Here is a 24,987-nt window from a genome sequence, read left to right as displayed (position 1 = left end):
TCCTCTTGAAGAGACTCATGCCTTTAGCAAGGGAGCGCGCTCGTTATTGTGGGAGTGGAATTCTGATAAAAGGTTGAGCTCAGCGCCCTTCCCCTTCCTTCTCTCTAGTGTACACTCTTCCACTATGTGATGGCCTCTGCCATGTTATAGATGGCACAGCAAGGTCCTCACTACCTGTGCTAGCTCAGCCCTGGGTCTCTCAACCACCAGTACCATGAGCCAGGTAAACTTTTATTCTTTGTGTGTGTGTGTATGTGGTACTGGAATTGATAGGAATTTTCTTTCTCTCTTTCTTTGTGGACTGGAGTTTGAACTTGGGGGTTGATGCTTGCTAGGCAGGTGCTCTACCACTTGAGATTACGCCTCCAGCCCTAAACTTTTATTCTTTATAAATTCTGTTAAAGCAGCACAGTATGGAGTGCTGTTTGATTGCTTAATTTTTAATTCTCCTCCTCCTCCTTCTCCAGGAGGACTTTCTCCCCCACCAGGGCAGGTGTTTGAACTCAGAGCCTTGCACTCGCTAGGCAGGCACTCTACTGCTTGAGCCACACCTCCAGCTGAGATAGCCTTGAATATATTATAACATCAGCTTTGACATTTCTGCTAATTCCAGCAATGGTGTTGATTACTTTTGTCCATTTGGTTTTTTCTCTTGAGATGAGTCATGTTTTATGAATTTTTTTATCTTGGACATTATGAAAGATTGCATATATATATATATATGTATTTATTTTTTTGGAAGTACTAGGGTTTGAACTCAGGGCCTCTGGCTTGCTAGGCAGGTGCTCTATCACTTGAGCCATTCCATCAGTCCTTTTTTTTTTTTTTGAGACAGGTTCTTGCTATATAGACCAGGCTGACCTCAAACTACCTCTGCTAAGATTATAGATCTTCTGAATTCTCTTATGTTCCATAGAAGTATATTGACTTTTTAAAACAGGGCAATTAATTTGTCTGAATTCTGGCTCCCCTGAGATGCTAAATACTTGCCCCAAATCATATAACTAATAGGTAAGAAACTTTAGATATTACAGATTAAACTTTCACAGAGATTATTTACTCCTCTAAATTTTTGTCTATGTTTTAAAACTATACCCTAAAAACTGGTGCTCTCTCAGCTTCTGTGTGGTTCTCTTTGATGTGAAGTCAGAACTTGGAACTTGAGTTCAGAATGTAGTGGTTTATTTTTTATTTTTGACATGGTACTGGGGATTGAACTCAGAGCCTTGCATTTGCACTTCTGGGCAAGTGCTCTAGCACTTGAGCCTTGCCCACAGCCATGCAGTAGGTGTTATTTACTGTCACTGTTCTGTGCTTGTTACAGGCTCATATCTTACAGATTCAAGGTGGTAGTGCCTCCTTCCAGCTGTGGAAGCATGGTAGTCTTTCAATTCCAGGGAATGGGTCCATGGGTAGATAGAACAGGGCAAGGTTTACCAGAAACAATAGAGATTCAAATTTCAGATAAAGAAAAAACACAATTTTCCTAGTATATTTGAAATATACTCTTTGGGGAGATACAGTAATATTTATTGTTTATCTGAAATTCAAATCTAACTCTGCATCTGTATTTTAATTTGCTAGGTTTAGGAGCCCTTCCCTCATTGCTTGGGCCTCTGTATCTGGCCAGGCTCCTCTTAGAAATTCAGTAAAGGCCCTCTCTCCATGGGTCCTCAGGTTTGTTCTGGGTCAGGTGCCAAGGGACAGAGTAGAGAAGTTTCTACTGCAGGCCCTCCCTTGCCATGGGCTGCGGTCTCTCTTTTTCATCTCTGTCATCATCTCCTTCCCTCCTCCTTAGTTACTAACCAACATCCTGGGTGCAGATCACCCTGGCTAGTGGACCCACCCAAGATTGTGACTTTCTGTGAACCTAAACACCACCTCCTGCGGGCCTCAGCCCCGCTTCCCCCACCTGGTCCTCTCTTCTGATTCAGCTTTATCTACATACTCTCGGTCACCACCAGTTCTTTTCAGCTTCTTGAACATTCTGAACTTTTTCTTACCTTGAGACCTGTATATCTCCTTTGGTTTAAATTTTTCTTTCCTTCAGATGTCTCTCTGAACACACAGTAAGGTCAGCCCAAAGGCACAGAGTAGGAACAAGCATGGCCAGTGGCCTGTGGGTTGGCAGGGCACTAGGACTCTGTCCCTTAGTGCCATTGGCAGGTGGCACAGACATGATGGTGCTCTGCCCATATCACCCAGGGCTCTCCCACCTCCTGCCACTGTCTTCAGGCCTGAGGGCTCTTGCTGGTCTTCAGAGCTGGCTTTCTGTTTAGGCCAAGAGAGCTGAGGACTGAATCTCCTCCCCAAAACAGCTCTTGACATGGGTCTCACTTTTTTTTTTTTATTGTACTAGGGTTCGAACTCAGGGCCTCACACGTGCGAGGCAGGCACACTACCACACTATCACTAACCCTTTTTGGGGTTATTTTTCAAGATAGGATCTTGTGAACTATTTGCCTGGGCTGGCTTTGAATGGTGATCCTCCTGATCTCTACCTCCTGAATAGCTAGGAGTTGGACTCCTACATGAGCTGATTTAGATGGAGTGATGCAGGCACATGCTTCACACTGGTGCCCACCTGGAAATCCTAGCTGGCTCCAGCAGTTACCTGCTCACAAGAGCTCCTTTAGTGACTTCCTTCCCTTTCCTGTCTCAGATCCCCACTCTTCCCAGTGTTTTCCAAGTTACTCTGGAATGCCTCTTTACACTTGTCTCACAGTCTGTTTCTGGGTACAAATAGAGATTTTGGGGCTCCAAACTGACCTCCCTGGCAGCTTTAAATGTGGGACATTCCAAGAACAGACTTAATATGCAGAGGGCCAGGACTGAGGACAAGGCTGGGACAAGAGGCAGAGGAATGGCAAATATGGTGGAGTCAGAAGGGTAGGGAGAAAGAACCACTGGCTTCTGGTGAAGTACAAGATGCCAGGCCCTGGATGGGCTTTAAGCTCACAGGGAACTTCTGAGTTGAGGCTTCCTCACTTCCATGCACCCCGGTGAGACTTATCCCCTTAGGTGATATCCCCTCATCCTTGCCCCCTGAAATGGAAGTTGCCTAATGGCCTGGTGATGTTTCTAGAAATTTATGGAGGGCACTTCCTTCCTCCTAGTTTCTTCAACAAGAAGAGTTTCTCAGAAGAGCTCTACAGCAGTTGTTCATTTCTGGGGTTGATTCTGTCCCATTCCCCACCCTATCCCCTGAAACATTGGCAATGTCCAGTGCGTGTGTTTGGGGGGCTGTGCTACCAGTATCCAGTGGGCAGAGGCCAGGAATACTGCTGAGCAGTACATAGGACTGCCCACAACAGGGTGACACTGCCCCAAATGTCTATGGTGGCTGTGACTGGGAGTTCGGCCCCAGTGAGCAGCCTTTTCTTTCTCATTCCAGGTGGATTCGCATCTCCAGGAATTAGTCTGCAGCGTGGAGGCATACTTGTACCAGCCTGCCATTGCTCAGTCCTAGTCCACATGCAGCCGGCCAGGATATCCCCAGTGATGGATGGGTGGTAGGTGTCAGGGCCCAGGGGAAAGAGCCAGGAGATGTGTTGCTGACACTCAGCTTGCCCAGTGCTGGTGCAAAAGCTGCCCTGGCTGCAGTGCCTATACCGCTCCTGGCTGGCACCAGGCCTGAGTTCTTCTGCCACAGGTATCATGGTGTGTCCTGCAGGAGGGACCTTGCAAAGTCCATGCAATTTTCAGATCTGGAGCCAGGTGCTGGCCCTAACCCAGGAAGGAAGAAGTCCTCTGCCCAAGGAAGAAGTCCCAGGGTAGGTAGTGGGGGGCGGTGTCTAAGCAGCACGGATCCCTGTATCCTTTGTAGCCATGGAGGCTGCCACGGGACCTCAAAGAATTAGGTTGTTTCTGTGAGAGCTTCAGGTCGATAACCACGGACATTTTTGAAGGCTTATGTGCATCTGGGGTTATTTTTATCACTAGTAGATCTTTTAATCCTCATCAGGACCCCATGAAGTTGAGGTTGTCACAAAGCAAGATTACAGCAATTTAGTTGGAAGATCTTAACTGGTTTCATTTTGTCATTCTAGGATCAGGCAATGCTTCATCCCATGATGGGCCGAAAATAGCAGGAAAAAAAAAAAACCCACAAAAAGAGGATTGGTTGTTTCAAAGTCACAGAGCAATATAAAAAATGGATTAGTAACAACATCAGGTTACTTTTTTGTAAGGGAGGAAGCAATGGAAGCTTCATTATCTGCAGGTTGAAACTGACCTCTGTGTGTGTGTGTGTGTGTGTGTGTGTGTGTGTGTGTGTGGTACTGGGGCTTGAACTCAGGGCCTTGTGCTTGCTAGGCAGGTGCTCTACCACATGAAACACTCTACCAGCCCAAAACTGACCTGTTTAGGAAACGCAGCTGCTGTCTCTCTCTTGATGTCCTGGAGATAGCTTAGTTTTGGTTTGGTGACTTGGAACCATATTTATTTATTTATTTTGATCTGGTCCGTTGTGATCCAGTGCAGCAGCCTAGTCTTAACCAACGGTGTCCAGTAATTTGTGTTTAACAATGTCATTATTATCTCCTTTTTTTTTGCTGTATGTGGTACTAGGGTTTGAACTCAGAGCCTACACCTTGAGCCACTCCACTAGACCTTTCTTTTTGAGATAGGGTCTTGCAAACTATTTGCCTGGGGTTGGCTTTGAACCATGATCCTCCTGATCTCTGCCTCCTGAGTAGCTAGGATTACAGGCCACTGGTGCCCAGCTTGTTATCTCCTTTTAACAGATGGAGAAACTGAGGCAATTTGAGGTTAGAGCTTAGCCACGTTCATACAGCTGGTCACTGTTAGGACTGAGGCTGAACCCAGGCCATTCAGTGTAAGTCCAGAGACCAAGTTCCTCATTATTGTGCTAATGAATATCCAGAACCCTAACTGCTAAATCATAAAACCTTTGCCCAGCCATCCTGAAGGAAATTCCTGGTGCAGTCTTTTGTCTATATACCCCCTTTCCAGGCAGCAATGCAACTGTTAGCCGGGTATTCGCCTTATCCCTTTAGGGGTCTTTATAGCTTGGCATGATGCCTGGTACATTTAGGAAGTCCAGCTCCAGACTCTGTGCTCTTAACCACCCCTGAACCAAGTGTCTTTTAAAAAATAATGGAAATGAGACAAGCCATCTTTGCAGATATGAAAATGCAATTTACATTGATTCCTCTAATGCAGAGCACAGCCTCTCCAGAAGGTGCCTCCACCCCTTTCTCCCAGGCCCTGAAGGGCGGCAGGTCAGGGTGTTGACCTTCCCAAAGACACCTCAGCCCTCCTGGCCTCTGGCTCTCACCTCTCCACCTGTTCTGTAGGGCAAGCCCAGGGCGGGGGAGGTTGAGATTTAAGGTGGTGCAAATGCAGAGCGGGCGCCTGAGAGTAATTCGTGTTCACTTTTGCTCCACTAGAACCTGGCTTGCCACATGCTATTCTTGACTTTCTTAAAGACAGGACTGAGCAGGTTATCATCTGCTCCAGAACCCCTATAGCTCCCCATTCCATGTAGGAAGAGAAAGGACTGAGTCATTGACTTGGTAAGGCCAAGAGGGCGAAGCAGAAGGTGGTCTCACACTAGACAGGAGCATCCTGGATGTCCGTGCAGCACACAGTTGCTGTGTGGGGACTGGATTTGCCCACTTGTCCCTAGTGGCCCATGACTGCTCCATGAAGTGTGCCTGGCACCTGCTCAGGGAATTCCTACAAGTGCTCCTCCAGCTCAGGTAATCTGTGATCTATGCAGATAAAGAAACCCAAATACTGTCCCTGGTTTCAACTACTCTTCCTGGCCTTAACCAGTGTTCCAGCCTGAAGCACTTGACCTCAATTGTTCTACCTGACCTCATATATTCTCCCTGGCTTTCAAGTAGCTCACTTAGTCTCACCTCATTCTCCTGGCCTGACCTAGCCCACCTGGCCTCAGTTAGCCTTGCCTTGGCCTAAATTAGTCATCTCTCTTTGACTTCAGCTGGTCCCTCTGACCTCAAGTAACCCTGGGTCTTCATGGCTTTTCACAGCTTCAATTTGCCACGTGAATTTCCTTCCTTGTAGATTGCTTCTGCCCACACCTGAGAGGTGTTACCTCCTTCTGGGACATTCCTATGGTCCTCAAGGCCCAGCTCAAGTGCCCCTGGAGTGAACTTTCCCTTTTGCTCCCTTCAGGATCATGTCTGTAGTGCTGGTCTCCTGGGGAGGGAAAGCGGATCACCTTCAATGACCCCTGCCACACACCAGGCATGGAACCAGGGCTTGGCAGGCAGGAGTTCCCCTTGCTCCCCACCCATCCTTATGAAATGGGAGTTTTGGACCCAAGGCCCAAACTCCTGGGATTCCATATGCCAGGTCCGGCCATTCACCCCTATACACCAAATAAAGAGGCATGGTGAAGGCAGAGAAAGGTTTATTATATGGCTTGGGACATGCCATGGGAAGAGGCAAAGTAAGCACTCAGCCCATCTTTAGCAATCTTTGGGGCACAGACATGGGCTATAGATTTAAATAGACAAAGAACTGGGGGCAGGGGACAAAAAGGTATACAGAGTTAAACAGTTGAGTCACAGATGTGGTCTTGTTGGTCATTATCTCAGTCCTTGTTCTGGGAGAGGTTCCAGAGTTGATATCTGGATTCATTGTCAAGTGGCAGGTGGTCCAGCCTGAGGAAGGCCTGCTGTTGGGGGTAGTTTCTGTCCCTTGTCATGGAGATGTTATCAGTTCTGTCTTTCCTGGAATCCAAGGTGACTGCAAGGTGACTGCAAAGAAAATGGCTCAGAGAACAGACAGATACAAAATGAAGGAAAGATGGCATGCTTTTCGTTAATGTGTGGACCTGAGTAAGGAATCCATGCTTTTCAGCAAAAGCAGTTTGAGCACCTCTTGCACTCAGACCACCCAGGCATCTGTTTCTCCACTTTACAGAAGACTGAGGCTCAGAAGGGTAAGTAACCTGCACTAGACCGTATTTTCAGGAAATAAAATTCAAGCTATGAAACCCCAGACTGTCTGACCCACAGCTAGGACATCCCCCAGCCCCATGGCCTCCCTGGGCCTGGAGCATGCTGTCAACACATTTGTGGTTGAGTGGATGATGGAGAACACAGGCTGTGTACACCAGGTCTGAGATCACACAGACATAGTCCCAGTGGTTGGGTCAGCTATGAGCTGACAGAGAACTGGTCAGCACAGAGCAGCCACCAACCAGAACGTACAGTCCATTGTCTACATCTGGGCTCCATGTGCCAGTGCACCTTCCTGAGCAGAGCAGATTACCCAAAATGTGACCACAAGGGTGTGTGTGGGGTGGGGTAGGGGGGGCTGGTGAGACCAGACATTTGCATTATAAAGCAACTCTGTTGGAGTGAAGGCTGGGAGCTGAGTTTGCTGGCTTGCAGAAAGCTTCTGGGCCTTTCCATAGCTGGGTCTCCATGGAAATTTGTTTGCTGAGAGAAAGGAGCTATTTTAAGGACAAGCAAAGACAGACCTGGTAGGCTGGGGTTAGGGAAGGTAGCTGTGGGAGAGAGCTTTTCTCAATGACTCACTAATTTCCCTCCTATGGGCTGGAAAGAAATGGCACGGAAAAGCAACAGAAACCCTGAGGGAGGCAGAGCAACCTGGCTGCCTGTCCTACAGGTGGCATGGAGCCATAGCAGCTGCACTCTGAGCCCATGGCAAGGCACCAAGATGCCCCTGCACTGCTGCCAGAGACCCTCCGTTATGATAACAGGAAATCAGAGGCCTTCCACCAGCTTTCAGATAATTACGTAGAGGACAAATTTGCTTCTTAAAGAAAAAGTGAATCCGGGCTCCCGCCTGTAATCCTAGTTACTTGGGACCCTGGGATTGGGAGAATTGGGGTTCCAGGCCAGTTCAGGCAAATAGCTTGGGAGGACACCCCCCCCATCTCAACCAATAAAAGCCAGGTGTAGTGGTGCATGTCTGTCATTCTGGCTACAGCTGAAAGTACAATAGGAGCACAGGGCCCAGGCTGCCCTGGGCAAAAAGTGAGAACCCCATCTCCAAAATATCCAGAGCAAAAAGGGATTGGAGATATGCTCAAGCAGTAGAGTGCCTGCCTAGCAAGTTATGAAGCTCTGAGTTCAAACCCAAGTACTGCCGAAACAAAAAGGAAAAAGTGAGGGGCAATGGATCATTTTAGGGATGGCACACTTTGTGAAGGAAGCTAAAATGGTGGTAAATCACATGGGGAACCAGAAGGGGTCCTCCTCCCCCTGCCCTAGGAGGGGGATGAGTATTTGAGAAGCCCAGAATTGTTAGGAGAGGAAACAGAGCTAGCTAGAATGGCCCCCAGGTGGTGTCCCAGAGCCCAGAGAGGTGGTCAGGGACCTCAGGGCATGGGTGCAGGGCTGAGGGCTTGGAAGGACAAGAATGAAACTTCTATCAGGGGTCGGTGGCTCACGCCTGTAATCCTAGCTACTCAGGAGGCAGAGATCAGGAGGATCACAGTTCAAAGCCAACCTGGGCAAATAGTTCACAAGACCTTATCTCAAAGAAAAATTCATCAAAGAAAAGGGCTGGAGGAGTGACTCAAGGTGTAGGTCCTGAGTTCAAACCCCAGTACCACAAAAAAAGAAGAATGAAATTCCATTTCAGTGTTTCCTGTTCTGGGCATGAGGGGGCCTCGGTTGTCCATCCACAGGCCTGTGTTGGACTGTGGAGAATGAGGGACACAGCAGCGCATCTGCTCAGATGACTAGAGCTCAGCGTGAGGGACAGGGAGCATAAGGTGCTTCCCCACATCACCAGGAACATGTAGAAATGAGGAAGATCTGAGCATCCACCCTGCAGAAGCTGTGTGCTCTCCCAGTGGGTGGGTGGCTATGCATCTCGTGTGACACCCCAGCTCACCCTGGAAGAACATCCTGGTGGCTTCCAAGGACTACAGTGGCCCCGGTCCTTAGTTCTGGGGTAGAGGAGGGACTGAAAAATGTCTGTCTCCAGTTGTCTCTCTATCCAGGCCCTTGGTTTATTGGGCCAGAATGCTGGGGGCTAGGGATGGTGGTTAGGTTTCATATGGAGACCAGAAAGCAAGCTTGCAAGGCAAGGGCCTCTCACTTGAGTAGGGGTCAGGAGCTGAGGGTCTAGTGGGATCTTAGCCCTGTGCCTGCCAGTACACACTGGCCACTGGGGCCACTGGGGCAGGCAGTGAATGGTTTTTCTGTGGCTGCCAAGGACACCACTTCCTGAAGCTTTGCCTGGAGCCTAGGCCTGAAGTCTGTGAACAGCAGATGCTGAGCAGCCTGGGGTAGCTCCTTGACCTGTGGGGTGGTTGCTTGTGTTTATTATCTCTGGAGCTTCAATGAGCAGCACTTAGAAAAGCTGGTAGGAACTTATGGGCTGCAAGACACTTGGGGTCAAGAGATACCTGTGGAAGCTGGGGACTACAGGATGTTTGGAGTCCCATGAAGATGCCTGCACAGAGGGAATGACATCTACCCTGTCCCAGTCTGCATTCAACCTCAAACTGGCCGCATGGGGTCCCATCTGGTGAGAGTGGCTCCTTCCTGTCACCACCATGAGCCCTCAACAACTCTCACTCCCAGCTGCTCCTCTGTAGCCCCCACAGTCCAGAGAGGCACCTGTGGCTCTGTCAGGGAAAAATGCCACACAGCCAGGAGCCAAGGGAGAAAGGCACAGTTTATTGGTCACACAGACTGATGCCCATTGGGCATTTGGGGGTGCATACCCATTCTGCTCTCCCACACACTCTGGATTTGATTTCTGACATGAATTCTTTTGTTGTTGTTGTTATTGTTGTTTGTTTTTATTTTTTGAAGCAGGGTCTTGCCTTACGGCCCAGGTGGCTTCAAAATTGTGATCCTCCTACCTCAACCTCCTAAGTGCTGGGATTACAGACAAGCACAGCTCCAGCAAGGTTTTCTGTTATTAATTCTGTTATGTCAAAAAGCAATACAAGAAAAGACATTAGCAGTCTATTCTCCTAGTAATCAAGGATGCAGGACTGAAAGCCAGAGTGGGGAGAAGAGACCAGGCTATTTGAAGAGCCTAGGTCCAGGAGGCCTACCCTGTCCAGCAGCCAGGCTAGAGAGGGCCTCGCCGCCCATCTCTATAGCACACAGGGAGCCTGGCATGTGTACTGAGCACGGACCTCAACATCTCCAGCACAGGTTGAGTCCACATCTTTCAACTAGAGAGCTGGAGCTGATTTTCTGGCTTCTGCCGATTCAAGAACCAAGAGAAGGCAGGCAGATCCCTACTCTCTACGCAGGCTCTGCCAGACCTCCCAACCTTAGCTAAAGCAGCCCACATCACTGAAGCTGGATAGGGCCAGGCTCCTTGTACCTTAAGTTGGCAACTCAGACTCTTCAGCTCCCTAAACAGCTGAGCCTCTGTCTTGCTCCAGGGGCACCAGCCTTCTTAATGCTTTGTCCAAACCCTCCAGGAGCCTCAGCTCAAGGTCATCCTGACATAATGTTCGTAAAGCACTTAGCACGGCCAAGTGGCACATGGCGAGCACTCACCCATGTGGCTGCTATTATTATTAATATTATTATTATTATTTATATCTGCGCCCTCAGATGGGTGCTTCAGTTTCTTTCTTCAACATGGTGACCTGAACTAGTCCCTGGGGTCCCAAGTACTGAGCACAAGCTGGAACCCAGGTGTGTGGTTATTTGTTGCCCACTTGGGTGCGTTTTCCTTCTGACCTCAGCAGCACCTGCTGCCCAGTGTCCCAACCAGCAACACTCCTCCACCCCACAGAAGTGAGGGCCTTCACTGAAAAGTACAAAGCCTTGCACAGGAAGCTAAGTAGGAGGAGCCAGCAAAAGGTCCCGGGAGAGGCTTCGAGTGGCTTCGTGCTGCTCCTCTAGGCTCCCATCACCGGCAGCTCACCAGGGCCTTCACTGCAGGACAAGAACAGAAGGGCGGTCAAGGCCTCACTTGCCCAAGTAACCCCATGACCCTGCGTGCTGTGGGCTAGGCCAGGCTTCTTTTGACATGAAAAAACCCAGCACACACCGTTCTAAGTACATTAAAAATATTCTAATACATATGCATATGAAATTAATGACATATACAAATGCTATGTATAATACAGAAATTATGAGTAATGTGTCATATATAATTACGTAAAAATGATAATATATAGTAGTAATACCTAATAGCAGATGGCATAACTTAACTCTTCCTATAAATCTATAAGGCAGATACAATTAATAGCCCCCTTTTACAGGTAAATAAATTGAGTCTCAAGGAACAGAGCCAGGAAGTGGGAGAGGTAGAATTTAAATCTATCTCAGGGCTAGGAGTGTAGCTCAGTGTAGACAACTTGCCTAGCACTGAAAAAAAAAAAAAAAAAAAGAATAAAAGAATCTAAAAGTCTGGTTTGAGTCTGTTTTCTTTCTGAACCACATCCTCCATCCACACCTTTTTGCTCAAAAAGAAATCTATTTTAGAGAAGGAAGGGGATGTTCTATCTGAAGTCTCCAGGGACACAGGAGACAGACAGACCTAAGTTCAAATCCTGACTCTGGTCCTCATTTCAGGAGTGGCTCCTGTGGACCATGTGTATACCTGCACAGGTGCACGCACGCACACACACACACACACACACACACACACACACAGAGGAACATGTGGCTGAGCACACCTGCATAGCAGTCCTGCCCAGCAGCCCCTCCTCTGGCCGGTGCTTGCTGTGGTGGGGGAGCTCGGTGTTGTCACGATAGTCACGTCCTTTGGAGTGCTGCAGCTGTAGAACCGCTGGGCTCTTGGCAGGCAGAGGTGGTCGTGGTGCTGGGATGGGTATGGTCATCTGCTGGCTCATATCCGACCTGGAAGGCTTGATGGGCCTCTTGGCCGGCACTGGAGCTTGGGAGCTGGCTGGGGCCTTGGGCTTTCCTTGGCTTTTGTCCCCGCTGGTTGCCTTGCCCTCCGCAGAGGACGAGCAGGTGAAGGAGCGGAGCCGGGGTGTGGGGCTGAGGAAGGGCGTGGGGACCTGCTTGCCTGTCCCCTTGCAGCTCTCGGTCTCCTGAGCTTTGGTGAGCAAGATGCAGGGTGATGAGATCCCCGGGTCCGGGCAGGGTGGGGGCTCTTTCCGCAGCATCTTGGGGGACTCCTGCTCTTTCCTGGGAACCAGCTTAGGAAAGGAACTCACGGATCCGTACAGTGGGTTCTCAAACATCTCTGGCTTCATCAGCTGCAGGTCCTCCTGCGGCAGAGCTTCGGCTGTGTTCTTCCCGAGGTCACTGGGCCTGGGCCATAGGGAAGAGAAGGGAGAAGGTCAGGAAAGACAGAACACAGGGAGTGTTTTTATTTTGTGGGGGCTTTTATTCTGGGGTGATAAAAATGTTCTGCAACCAAATAGAGGTGGTCTATGTAATATTATTCATTCTATACTTAGAATGCTACCAAATTGTAGCATTCATTTTACATGAATTTCACCTTGATAAAAAAATGACAAAGTAAAGGAGATGGTGCTGTTATTTCATGTCCTCACTCTGGCCTGGAACCTCTTCCACCACAAGAACTGTTCACACCAAAGCATCTGTGAGCAAGGGGGACTTCACTGGGCATTGTAGAAAGAGAAGGGTGAACATTCACTGTATCCAAATGCCAACCCTTGATCTCTGCAGACAGGACCGCCTTCCCCTCAGTGCTGACAGACCCCTCTCCTCCTGGCTTCCTTGGACCCCCACAGTCTCTTCTTTGCTGTCTCCAGCAATTCTGCTCTGCCCCCTCCCTTGCATGTCTGCTCAGGGGAACAGAAGCCTTCCTGGGGTTCAGTGACTAGGGATTTTCTTCAGTGACTACCATGCTACGCAAGGGAGTCAGATGCTCCATCTAGCAACCCCGCAGATGTGTGAGATGCTGCCTGGCATAGCTGGCATAGCTGAGATGCCAGCATCCTCAGTACAAAGCTGTGCTCAGGTGGCTGACATTGTGATTAACACAGTATTCCTTCCAACAGCATGAAGTCCATATCCTGGAGGGCCCCAGGGAGTGTGGTTTCCTTCATCTCATGGCTCAGAGCAGGAAGGATGACCAGCAGGATGGTCCTGGTAAAACCCAGAGGGTACCTGGACAGGGGTAAGTATTGGGGAAGCCAAGACTAGCAGCAGGATGAAAGGCCCATTTGAATTGTAGCCAGAAATAGATTCCATGTCCTAACCAAAGACAGGTAAAAACTTTTCATTGGCTTGTTATCTGACTTGTCATGGCGCTGGCTTGAGGTCACTTCCTGCTAAGCAATTTATAAAGGAATGAGAACACATTTTTCTTCCTGGCCTTTTCCTAGGCCGATGGCACAATCTCCCAAGACAGTGTTTTGGGTTCTGCTTCCTGCAAAAAGGACACTGCCTGAAAGAAAAGTGGGTCCCTGGAAACCCATTGTGCTATCTGGGCCATGGCACCCATTACAGAGGGGCAGGATGGGAAGCAGTGCTCAGAAGGTGCTCAGCAGTTAGGGCTAATTGCCTCTCGGGCAGCAGTGGGCTTCAGGGATAGGGAGCATGAGCTCCTTGTACGGGTGCCAATGGGATGAGGCACCAGAACTTCACAGGAGGTCTGTGTCAGGAGCATGCCATGGGGGACTTGTGGCCTCTGGTGGTGGTAGGGATGCCCATTAGTTCTGGAAAGACCATTGCATAACTAGAAATGTCAAGGCCTGGACAGAGACTCTGTTTGATAGTCTTTTACCTCTAGCCCCTTCCTACACCTACTTGGACCCTTGGAGACCTTTGCTATGGGCCAGCCTAGGGAATAGGGTGCAGGAGGGGAGGCAAGGCAGTGACCAGTTCTCCTCCTCCTCCTTCTTCTTTAGTAGGACTGGGGTTTGAACTCAGGGCTTTGAGCTTGCAAAGCAGGTGCTCTATCACTTGAGCCACGCCTCCAGTCCATTCTGCTCTGGTTGTTCTGGAGATGAGCTCTCACAAAGTATTTCCCCAGGCTGGCCTCAAACTGCAATCCTCCTGATCTCAGCCTCCCAAGTAGCTAGGATGATACGCATGAGCAACCAGCACCCAGCCAGTGACCAGTTCTTAATGAAGTCAGAGGGAGAGGAGAAGTACAAGCACATGCCCTGGCACCTGACCACCTACTCTCAACAGAGGAAAATGGGAGGAGGGGCTTCCCTCACAGCGGGAGCCAGGACAGGAAGAATACCCTTGACCTAGCACTTCTGTGATTCCAAGTCTCCTGTGCTGGGAAGGGGGCAGGGAGATGGAGACCCCAAGTCTTTTCTCTGGGAAGGTGCTTCTGTACCCTTAGGGGAAGGTGGAAAAACCATGTCAAATTAAAAAATTAGTTTTATTCCCCTGGCCAAGGTAACAAGAACTCAAGCCCCATGTTAGGCCACAGTTGTTGGGCAAGTGACTAATATTCAGAAGACAAAGTTAATTCCCATGCAAATGAGTCTGTTCTTCTGAGGAAGCTGGCCACAGTCGGGAGCACAGTTCTCTTTCCTTACAATCACTTGACCTTGGCCTTGGATGACAACTGTCCTGTTCACCAGGAGTGAAGACTTTCTCAGGAGGTGGGACTATTAGTGCTGAAAAACTGGACAGTCCTGGGTAAACTCCACTTGGGCCTGGGACAGCAGTGGGAATACTGGGAGGTACTGGGGATGCCCCACCATCTTAACTCAGACTGAGCCAGGGACCCAGAAAAGTGGAAGGGCTGCAGTGGGAGTAGGGGCTTCTGGGTTCTTGCTTTTCATCATCTTCTTGGTGAAAATTGAGCTTAGAACCCTGCACTGGGAGCCTGCTTGTCCTCTGCCATCACTATGGGGCAGGCGGGAACACACTCCCTACCAAGCTGTGTTCACATTGTTAACACGAAAGTATATTTACTTAATTAATCTCCTTGTTCTTTGTAGCTGCTTCTAGCTTCATTTCTTGGATCACCAAAAAGATGGCCCTTGCCAAACAAGAACACTGATACCTCCTGGACGGTGGCTTTTGTCCTCATGCCCAGAGGAGAAAATTGAGGCTGTTTCTCCCTTCCTCCAAGTTTCTTAGACAATGACCAGTGTGTAAAATATTATCAACAAATTCTGAGAGCAAGAGGGCTCAGGGACAATCCTTTGTGGCCTGCCCTGTCCTCTCTTCCTTTCTTTTAGTTGGGGGAAAAGCTTAAGAAATAAAATTCTCACTGCTCCTCTGCCAGAAGAAGCCAGATCTGATGTGGGAAGGCTGGACAGGAGGCATTGGGGAGACCTGTGTTATAGGCAATGCCTCAACAATGACTCCTGACCACTGTGTTCCAGTCAGCACCACCAGGAACCAAAGTCCCATGGAGGAAAGAAGGGAAAAATGATAGGGAAAGATAGGCTGAGAGTGAAGGCCTGAGTCGTTATAAAGCAGGACAGACAGACCCAGAGGATAGACAATGCTTATGCTGTTTTGCCCATCTCAAGTCACGTGAACTGGGTCTGTGCTTCTCAGGTCCATCTGTCATCCTGTAGGGACCAGAAATGTGCAGGTTCCCCGTCCTGTGTTTCCCTGAGCTGCTCAGGGGTTACCTCGCTTTGTTTCTAGGAAGCAATGACTTCCTCTGAATCCTTGTTGGGCCACCTCCCTGCCCTCCCTTCCAGCTCCTGTCCTTTTGCCTGGACTAGTTCTGGCCCCAGAGCAGCTTGCTCTAAGCCCATTGGACTGGCTCCTTTCCCTCTGCAGGCTGGCACCTCTGCCTCCCTTTTGAATTCTTAATATCAGTTTGTTCTTTTGCTAATTGTGGCCAACAGAAGAGACCAGAGAGCTGCCTGCAGGCAGAGAGAGGGGAACTTGGGGTTGGGAGAGACTTCGATCTAGAAATCCCTACCCTTGTTTCACAGTACCCCTGAGGGAGTGATAAGTGCCTGAGGAGTTTTTATAAAACTGCTTTTCTTGGTAGTATCTTTATATAAAAATTGCTTACCTCTTTAAAATCTTTTAAATCAAGTCACAAACAAATCAGTTAGGATGTGAGAGTTTCCACCAAAAGATCCTAAGTGCAGGTAGTGGGCAAAGCAGACCCCAACCCTGCCCTCTCAAGTTTGCTGGGGTGGGGGGGAGGGGAAGCACCGAAGGATGCCTGTGAGCAAGGAAGAACTTAATGAACGATGAGGACACTCACCTTGACTCCTGTGCCCTAGGGCAGGGCCCCCGATTTGCTGTTGAGGATGAAAACTTCTTCGGTGATAGGGGCGGCTGGGAGGGAGGGGTCGGAGGACTGTCTCCTCTCCCAGACCCCAAAGAGGAGTCCTTGAGTGGCTGGTCATAGCTCCAGGCTGTGAGCTGCTGGTCCGGGGACAGGTTCTGCTTCCCATGCAGGGGCTGCCCCAAGTGCCCCATTCCTATGTAGCTGGGGTTGATGATCTCAGTGACACCAGAGGCACCACATGGAGAAGCCCTGCAGGAAGAGACAGAGGCATCCCTCAGGGAGGTCGGCACCAGCCTGAGGACAGTGTCCTCTGATGCCCTCAGGTCCCTCAGTCCCTTCACTTCTGGAATAGTGGATGCATGCATGCAGTGTAATAGTTACTGAGCACCTGATAAGCTCCAGTCCTGGGCCAGGAGGAGGGAATATGGTCATAGACAAGACGGCCAAGGTCTCTGTCTCATGGAACTCACACTGGGTGGAAGAGACACACAACAAACAAGCTTGGTGGCAGAGATGTGGCATTGCTACTGCACTAGAGGTGAGTTGAGACAAGCAGGAGGGTTGGGACTCACTGGTTGGGTAGCTGAGGAAGGCCACTTGAGGAAATGGTCTTTGAGCTGAGATAAGAAGAAACGCAGATAAGAGAGAAGGAACGGACACTCTGGGCAGGGGCAAGGGTTAGTGTACAAGTCCCGAGGCCTGTTCAAGCTCTTCTGTAGGCCAGTTAGCAAGTGGGGAGAGTGAAACAAAAAGCTGGCAGGCCCAGAGCCTGTCGGGGGTGGGGGGCATTTTCAGGGCAGACTCTGGTGGGGACTCCATCTGGGGCATGTCAGCTTGCAAGTTCTGTATAAGGCATCAGAATGGAGAGATGAGTGTGAAGTCACAGAGGTCAAGGCTAGAGCTGGTAACAGGGATAAGCAGCTTAATACAAAGGAAGGGATGGTCCAGATCTGGGTAAGGCAACCCTAACAGTGACACAAACTGCACACCACCCCTGTGTCAGGCACGACTTCATGAGGACTAGTGAACAGAGCTCTGAGGGCAGAGGTATAAGGATCCCTCTGCAGCCTCTATCTCTCCAGGTAGCCAGGTCGCCAGGCTTATCAACACCTGCTTAAGAGATAAATGCTACTTCTAGTGCTAATCAGTCCGGGAAAGAATTCGTTTATCCACACAGAGTTTGACTGGAGGCCAGGCAGACACTGTTGAGCCAGGCTGTATTCCCTGATGGGATACAGGAAGAAGACTGAAGCAGCTGAAAGTGGACCAAGGGATGGGCTAGAGATGGGAGTCACTGTATCCAACAGAGGTGAGGAATGGAGGGACAGGTAGGGTGGGGACCAAAGGAGGAGAGGAACAGGCTATGTCTGATCCTAGCATTACTTTGCTCCTTTAGTAGTTGAGTTGGCAAAGAGATGGGGACTCTTTTTTTTTTTTTGGAGGGTGGGGAGGACAAGACAGGTTTGAACTCAAGGCTTTGTGCTACTGCTTGAGCTACACCTCCAGTCCATTTTGCTGTGGTTATTTTGGAGATAGGGGACCTCTTGAACTACTTGCCCAGGCTGGATCTTCCCAATTCCAGTCTCCCAAATAGCTAGCATTACAGGTCAGCAGTGCCCAGCTGAAATCAGAACTCTTGTTGGCTTGATTCTGCACCTCAACACCACATCAGAGGCCCTGGTATTACTGCTGTTCTCTAGAAATACAGATTTTAACTGGATTATTCCCAGTTCAATCTTTGTCAAAAACAAACTGGGTACATTGTTCCTCAGTGGTTTTTCCTGTTAGTGCAGGATAGAGACCCTATGACTGCTGATGTCCCTGGTCTCATAGGAGATAGGACCAGCATTTGTTACCCTGGAATCACTCAGTGATCCAAGTCGCTTCTTCCTGGACCACACATCCTTCTAAGTGGGTGGTGAGTTCCTAGGTTGGGGACTGTACTTAATTTAACTTGCATTGGTTTCTCTAGAATCTGACAAGTATAGGTGTTTAATGAATGCTGGTTAGCTGAACTGAACTTTCCAACCCAGAAGCCTAGGCTTCATCACAGTCACACCAGCCTCCCTAGGGACATGGGTGTAGGCTCAGAAGACATGGAGCTGAAGACAGAGGAGCAGCTCTCCTGGATTAGAGCCTCCTCTCTCCTTTGACCTTGGCTTCTCTGTGTTCCACTTTATCTTCTCCTGGGTCCTGGTCCACATGGCCATGCTAACTGGTTATGAGTCCCCAGCACCCCCTTGCTCTACCTGACAGCAGGCTCCCACTGCTTCATGGGATCATGGCTGGTGAGGTTCTTTAGGCACTTGGTCCCACTCAACTCATCCCGCTCCGTCTTCACAAAGTCTGGAAGAAAAGGGCCAGGAAAGGGTCTGTGAGGGTCCAGTGCCCAGAATTTGGGCCAAGATGGCAAAGTGATGTCCATTTTAGGTCGAAGCTGGACAGTACATAGTGGCTACCCTGGGGAGGTATTTTAAGCAGGCCTCTGAAGCTTCAGAATCCTCAGGTCCAGTAATGGATTAGTTACGCTCGCCTTGGCTTCAGAAGGAAGAGAATGGACATTTGTCACCCACAGTTGTTATTCATGTGGTATTTCCCACTTAGTCTCAGCAGGGGACAAAACAGGCAAACATTACATGCCAGATTAGAACAAAACAAACATAACCGGATGTTTCCACGAGAGCACTTGGTATTCAAAGTCACCCTGTTCATGGGATTTAAAGGGGAGCTGGGACCCCTGTCTTTATTTTGGATTCTGGTTTGCGGTTGCTGAGGTGCCAAGTCCCTATCACTCCAATCTACTGTCTAGATAAGGAAAGGAGCTCCTAGAGGGCACAGGAAGAGCCATTCTCCCCTCCCACCACCCACCCCACACAAGGCAGTACCTCTGATGGACCAGGGCCTTCCCTGGTGCAGGAGCCACCCCTTCCTTATGTAGTGAATTCTGCTTACTATTTTCATAAGAGGCAGGAAACCATTGCACAGACAAATCACCGCTTAGCACGGATGGACTTGCACGTTCACCTTGGCCTAACCATGTACTAGATAGGTGTCTTGTCATGTACCAGGCTCGAGGAATGTTTGTACATATGCAAGGGCACCAAACAGCCACGTGGAAGAGGAGCAGTAATGTTCCTTAGTCTTTCTCCCTTGGGAGCCTGGGAGAGCTTTTTAGTATCAGATAGGTATGCATTGTAGTCTTGGTCCTTCTTGGACTGGAGATGCTAGCAGGAAATGACAAAGCTAAAGACTGAGAAGAGGCGAGAGCAGGGGCTCTGGAGACTTCACAAGCTCCATGTCCTAACAGATTTCAGCTGACTGGGGTCTGGGCCGAGCATTGGGGTTCTACAGAAATTCTTGAATCAGGTGAGGGTGGAATGGCTGAGCTTTTCCTTCCCTTTCCTTCCATTTACTCTTCCCCTCTCCTCTCTCTCCCTCCTTCTTTCTTTCTCTCTCTCTCTCTTTGGCTGCACTGGGGTTTGAACTCAGGGCCTCACGCTCTTACCACTTGAGCCATTCCGCCAGCCCTCTCTCTCCCTCTCTCTCTTTTTTCCCCTTGCTTTTTTGTTTCACAGATGGTCTCACTACCATAGCCATAGCCCTCAAACTCAAGATCCTCCTGCTTCAGCCTCCTGAGTGCTGGGATCACAGGCATGCACCACCACGCCCAGCTTGGAAGGCTCCATTCTAACTGGGTTCTGTTCTGATGCCATTGAGTTTTGCTGACAGAAACCATATGCTTGTCCACAATGCAGCATCTGTAATGCCATCTGGGGGCTGGTTTACCGGGAGGAGGCCTGCTTACCATAGAGCTTCTCCCTCTTCTTGCCCTGGGAGGTCTGCAGCTTAATCTCTCCCCGGAAGTGGCCTGTCATCTCTCCATGGTGGGTGAGAGGAGTATGGATGGGCAGCTGGGTTTCCGTAGCCTCCAACCGAAGGGCAATGCAGCCCTCACCTGGGGAAGGGAGAAGACAGTCCCATCAAGACCTGGCCATTTCATGAGCTCAGAGACTCTGAGCATCATCCTGGAGGTTCAGCTCTACCACCAGAAGACAGTCCTTTGAAACAGTTGGCCAGGCAGGTGTCAGTTGCTAAGCCCATTTAGATTCACGCCTCAGCAATTGGGGCAAATCATCAAACCTCACCACAGAATAAATTCCTGGTGAATTAGTCAATGTGAAAAGAAAAAAAATAAATCCTAGAAAATCCATCAGAAAACCAGAATTAAATGCTAATCTGATTGCTATAGGAGATAGTAACTTCTCACAGCTTGAAACAGTGTAAGAAATGACAAAAGATGGGCAGGCAAGAGGATAAAACTTCTGCACAAAGAGAAAAACTAAAATAAAAGGAAAGTGACTGGAAAGCTGACAGGCCAGCAGGGAGAGGCCTAAAAGTTTATGATGTGGGCAGAGGAGCTGGCTGGACATGGGAGAGGCCCATCAGCACAGGCAGACCCAGGTTCAAATTAGGGCCCAGCCAATAACTATCTGTATGACCTGGGCAAGTCACTCCACCTCTCTGGGCCTTAGTTTACTCTCCTGTTCACTGGGGAGCAGCACCTGCTTCTTAAGGTCTAGTCAGGATTAAATCAAATAGTACCTGCAATGTGCCTGGTATGGGTGTGACACACAGGAAAGATTCACTCAGTGGGGAGGGAGCAAGGTTGCTGGGTGTTATACCCAGAAGTCCCACGGGGCAGACCTACACAGTAAAGGTCCCTATGGAGCCCTCAGATGGGGAAAGGAGCAGCAGGAGAACAGGATGTGGAGCAGCAGGTGGGTCTTCCCAGAGATGCCCCTGCCTCTGTCACTTCAGAGGGTGTGGGCTAACAGACAGACATGGCGCCTGTCCTGGGATGCTTACCGTAGGATTCGTCACTGTCAGAGGATTTAATGCTGATCAGGATGTGCTGGTCCAGCAGGTACTCGGGGTCGGAGATAATGGGCTTCAGCTACAGAGAAGAGGCATGGGATTAGACTGGTGGGGAAAAGTGAGGGAACAGGAGGGTGGCCAGTGGATAAATGGCCAGAGGCCAGTCTCATTGTGTGGGAAAATAGGATTGAAGCTGTCCCAATTAACCAGACTCAAGTCTCAGCTCTCCAGACCCAAAAGAGCCGGTAGAAACACATTCATACACCCTGCCCAGCCAGGACGAGTTAACTTTCTTCCTATCCCCCTACTACCTGCACCCCAGAGAGAGAGCTTGGTCCCAAATGGCCTCATGTCCATTGCCTCCCTCCCTCCCTTGCATATTCCAGGGATTTGGGGGAGGGGACAGGAGCCAGGTCTAGAATGACCCTGTGCCCCACTCAGGCTTCTCTTGCCCCTCAGCAGGGAACCGTCTGCCTCCCACCTGGGAAGGACATGTCCCCGTGCAGCAGAGATCTCCAACTGAATCTAAGTGTCCTGCAGATGGAGACTCCCCCATTCCAGCCCTGTCCCCAGCTTCCTGCTGCCAGCTATTGCTCAGAGCCAGGACTCTGGGCTCCCAGAGGCCCTGCTGGTCTGTCTTGGGGAGGGGGAGCTGATGCTGGACTTGGCACCCTGCCGGGGAACCCTCAAGCCTCACCAGCGTAGGGCCTCGGTGCAGCGCAAGGAAATGCTCTATGCACATGCTAGCTCCCACGCATTGGGGGTGCAACTTGTGGTTTTTCTACAACATATGGCTTCTGCACTGCTTCAGGCTCCTCCTCACGTTCATTCCAGTAAAGAAGGGTCTCGTAAAAGGTCACATCCTGCTCCAGGCTGTTCCTTTGATTCCCTTTCAGACATGGAAAGGGCCCTGGTGCAGGGCTCTGGGCACCATGTTGAATATTAGAATGGACTCATTACTTCTCTATTCAGAAAGTTCCAGAAGGAACTGGAAATGGCAGTGGGGCTCTGAAGCAATCTGGGGTTTGAGGGTCAACCATTCACTGACAGGTAGTGAGGTTAACTCTGAGTTATACCTGGGGCCAGGTGGGGGCTGCAGTGGGTCGATTTCTGAAGGACAGAATGTCTCTGAAGGACACAGCCACTACAGAGGGCGAGAGGACTAGGACCACTGGTGCCACAGAAGGAATTCAGAAGGAGAAGGGAGGTTGTGGCAGAGGTGGGGTGGAGGAAGCAATGTGGGGTAAAGGCCTCTGAGGTGCTACAGGAACAGCAGATGAAGGTGGGGAGGACTCGCCCCACTGGGCACCAGGGAGCCAACCTGATGAAGATGGACATTCCAGAAAGATCCATCAGCAGGAGGCAGGAGGGGTAGAGACTGCTGCATGGTGGGAGTGGGGTGGAGGGGAGGGAATAGAGGCAAGAGAAGCAGCAAGTATTGGCAAAGGATAGGCATGGGGAGTGGAGAGAGACGGTACCCTCGGAGACCCTGATCTGGACCAGGATTGGACATGCCATGGGAACTAGAATGCTGGCATCTCTCTGAACCTCATCAAAGAGGGAAACAATTCAGGCCCCAGGCAGTAGCAGTTGTGAGAGGAAGAACAGGAGGACAGGTCCAGCTGGGTGGGACGCAAACATCTTCTTGGAGCCCAAAGCCCTGAGGACTCAGGGGCCTGACACATTCCCAAGACAGGAGACTTCAGACAGCTGCTGGGGACTCAAGTAATTGGAAGTGCAAAAGAATGTGAAGCACATGCCCTGCGTCTGCTCTTAAGATGACACGGTCTCCTAGTGTGACCAAAAGCCGGTTCTAGTCACTGCTCAATGCTCTCCTGGGAAGCCCAGTCCCTCCAAACCTGCCTATGACCTTCTCTGGCCTTAGGAGAGGCTTGGTCCCACCACCTGCTTGAGATCCAACTTTATTTATTACCTAACTAATTAATTTTTTTTTTTTTTTTTTTGGTGGTACTGGGGTTTGAACTCAGGGCCTCACACTTGCTAGACAGGCACTCCACCACTTGAGCCACTGCACCAGCCCTTTTTTTGCATTGAGTATTTTTGAGATAGAGTCTCATGAACTATTTGCTCTGGCTGGAGTCAAAGTGTAATCCTCCTGATCTCTGCTTCCCAAGTAGCTAGGATTACAGATGTGAGCCACTAGTGCCTGGCTTATTATTATTATTATTTATTATATTTGAATTTTGAGAAAAGGTCTCAATATGCAGTCCAGGTTAGCCTTGAACTTGTGATCCTACTGCCACAGCCTCACAGGCAAGTGAGTGTCTCTCCATCCAGATTTGAGGTCATCCTTTAAGACTCACTTTGGGTGTGACCTATGAGCAAACCTTCCAGGAAAGCCTCTGAGATTCCACTCCTATGATGGTTCTACTCCCCTTCTTTGTACTGTGGTGTGAGAGAAACAGGGTTGTGCCCCACTGTGTATCCAAGCATGCATGTCCTGAGTGTCCAATACGCTCTCTTCAAATATAGCAAACAGCTCCACTGTCAATTTAGCATCACAAAAGCATCTTTGGCCGAGAACAACTTTTCCACAAAAATACAAATGTTTTCCCCTCACATAGGCCTGTGTGTTTGCAATGCCACCCTGTGCTCAAGTGGGCCACAGACAGGCCAAGTTCTTCCTGCGTTCACAGAGTGTCATCGGGAGCCACACACTCCTCTCTATGCCTTCACTTGATCCTACCATCCAGAGTGGAACAGGTGATTGGTTGAGCACCGAAAGGAAATGGGCCATATTCGGGGTTGGGACCTGGCTTTGCCACAATAGCCATGTGTCTGTGAATGAGCCTCTCACTCTGCACCTCAGTTTCCTTCTTTGCAAAATCATGTGGCTATATGAGCTGACTGCTAGATCCCTTCCAGGATCCATGAGGGGAACTGAAGGCCATTTATGACTACTGGGGTCACTTATACCCCTGCTCAAAAGTGTGTCATAAACCTCTTTGAAAACTTGCTCTAGGCTGGCCTCTTCTGCATTTGGTCTGTGGTATGGTTGGCTCCCTTTTGTCAGACCCAGCACTGCCCCTGGCCAGTACTGCTGGCCCAGTGACTGGTGAATTACCTTGGGAAGGGTCTCACCAAACCTCACCACCAGCTCCCCTTCGCTTCCCTCTTCATTTTCTCCTTCCTGACTCTTGACAAAACCTGTTGGAAGACAAGAAGCCTGGTTTGCAGAAGACAAAGCAAGAACCTGACAGAAAAGACTCCTGCGGTCCCCCTCCCTGGACCAAGGAAGATGGTCTCTCCTCTTAAGTCTTTGGGGGCATCAGCACTATTTGGGAGGCAGGCTCATTGGGGATTCTGTTTTTGTGCAGGAGATGGTCATTTGCCAACATAGTCTAATTGTTTTTAGGAAAATCAAAGAGATTCCCCCTCCTTCTTGGCTCCTCTTTGCAACAAGCCAAGCGACAAAGACATCTTCACATCTCAGGCAAGAAGACTGGGAAACATGACAGCTCATCCCACGCCACTCAAGATAGCAGCCTTTTGAAATTCTAATTTAAGCTTCCTAACATGCTGTTTCCATAGAAATGTATGCAAATGTCTTGATAGTTTATTAAAAACACCCGCACAAAAATCCTTATCCTTTTTTGGAACTGCTTTGACCCTGCTTGCTGAACTGCAGCTTAGGGACTTAGTGGCAAAGGCTGCTCTATCCCCAGCACCCGGTCTGGCTGAGTCAGAGGAGGAAGGGGTGAGGAGGCAGAATTGGAGCTGGTGGCACTCCTGATTTCTGGAAGTCTCACACTCATGCCTTCCCTTCTCCTCTCCCCACCAAGACCATCCTGGTGAGAACTGGGAAGCATGCAGATATCTTGCACGGAAGAGACTTAGACACCATGCCTAGAAATGTCACCCAGAAAGGGTGTTTTCTAAACACAGTGTATGGTAAATGCTGCTGGATAAGAGAAGTATGTCTATCTCCAGCTTACTTCTGGACACTGTTGGGTCACCCAAGGATAGTGCTGTGAT

The 24,987-nt window shown here is 49.6% G+C and overlaps 1 protein-coding gene and 1 long non-coding RNA gene across 3 annotated transcripts in view; one reads left to right on the top strand and one right to left on the bottom strand.

The window, feature by feature from the left end:
- Positions 1 to 24,675, top strand: LOC141422658 (uncharacterized). 2 transcript variants are annotated; one of them, XR_012447415.1, is made up of 5 exons: positions 1 to 223; positions 3,395 to 3,773; positions 6,735 to 6,934; positions 12,947 to 13,065; positions 24,368 to 24,675. It is a non-coding gene; the product is annotated as an uncharacterized lncRNA (long non-coding RNA). The 2 variants fall into 2 exon arrangements; XR_012447414.1 differs by lacking the exon at positions 24,368 to 24,675 and adding an exon at positions 14,852 to 15,913.
- The window catches only part of Inpp5d (inositol polyphosphate-5-phosphatase D), a 127,831-nt gene continuing 109,227 nt past the window's right edge, over positions 6,384 to 24,987 (bottom strand). The window contains exons 21-27 of the mRNA XM_020178782.2: positions 24,077 to 24,159; positions 20,983 to 21,070; positions 19,922 to 20,071; positions 18,366 to 18,462; positions 16,090 to 16,365; positions 11,627 to 12,230; positions 6,384 to 10,880 (exon numbers count right to left, since the gene is read on the bottom strand). Coding sequence (XP_020034371.2) covers positions 10,878 to 10,880; positions 11,627 to 12,230; positions 16,090 to 16,365; positions 18,366 to 18,462; positions 19,922 to 20,071; positions 20,983 to 21,070; positions 24,077 to 24,159 — 1,301 coding nt within the window. The 3' untranslated portion in view covers positions 6,384 to 10,877. The remainder of the gene's footprint in view (positions 10,881 to 11,626; positions 12,231 to 16,089; positions 16,366 to 18,365; positions 18,463 to 19,921; positions 20,072 to 20,982; positions 21,071 to 24,076; positions 24,160 to 24,987) is intronic.

The sequence above is a fragment of the Castor canadensis genome, chromosome 4, assembly GCF_047511655.1.
Source record: "Castor canadensis chromosome 4, mCasCan1.hap1v2, whole genome shotgun sequence".
Taxonomy (NCBI): Eukaryota; Metazoa; Chordata; class Mammalia; order Rodentia; family Castoridae; genus Castor; species Castor canadensis.
The sequence above is the reverse complement of the archived record's forward strand: the minus strand, read 5'-3'. Positions and strand labels throughout refer to the sequence as shown.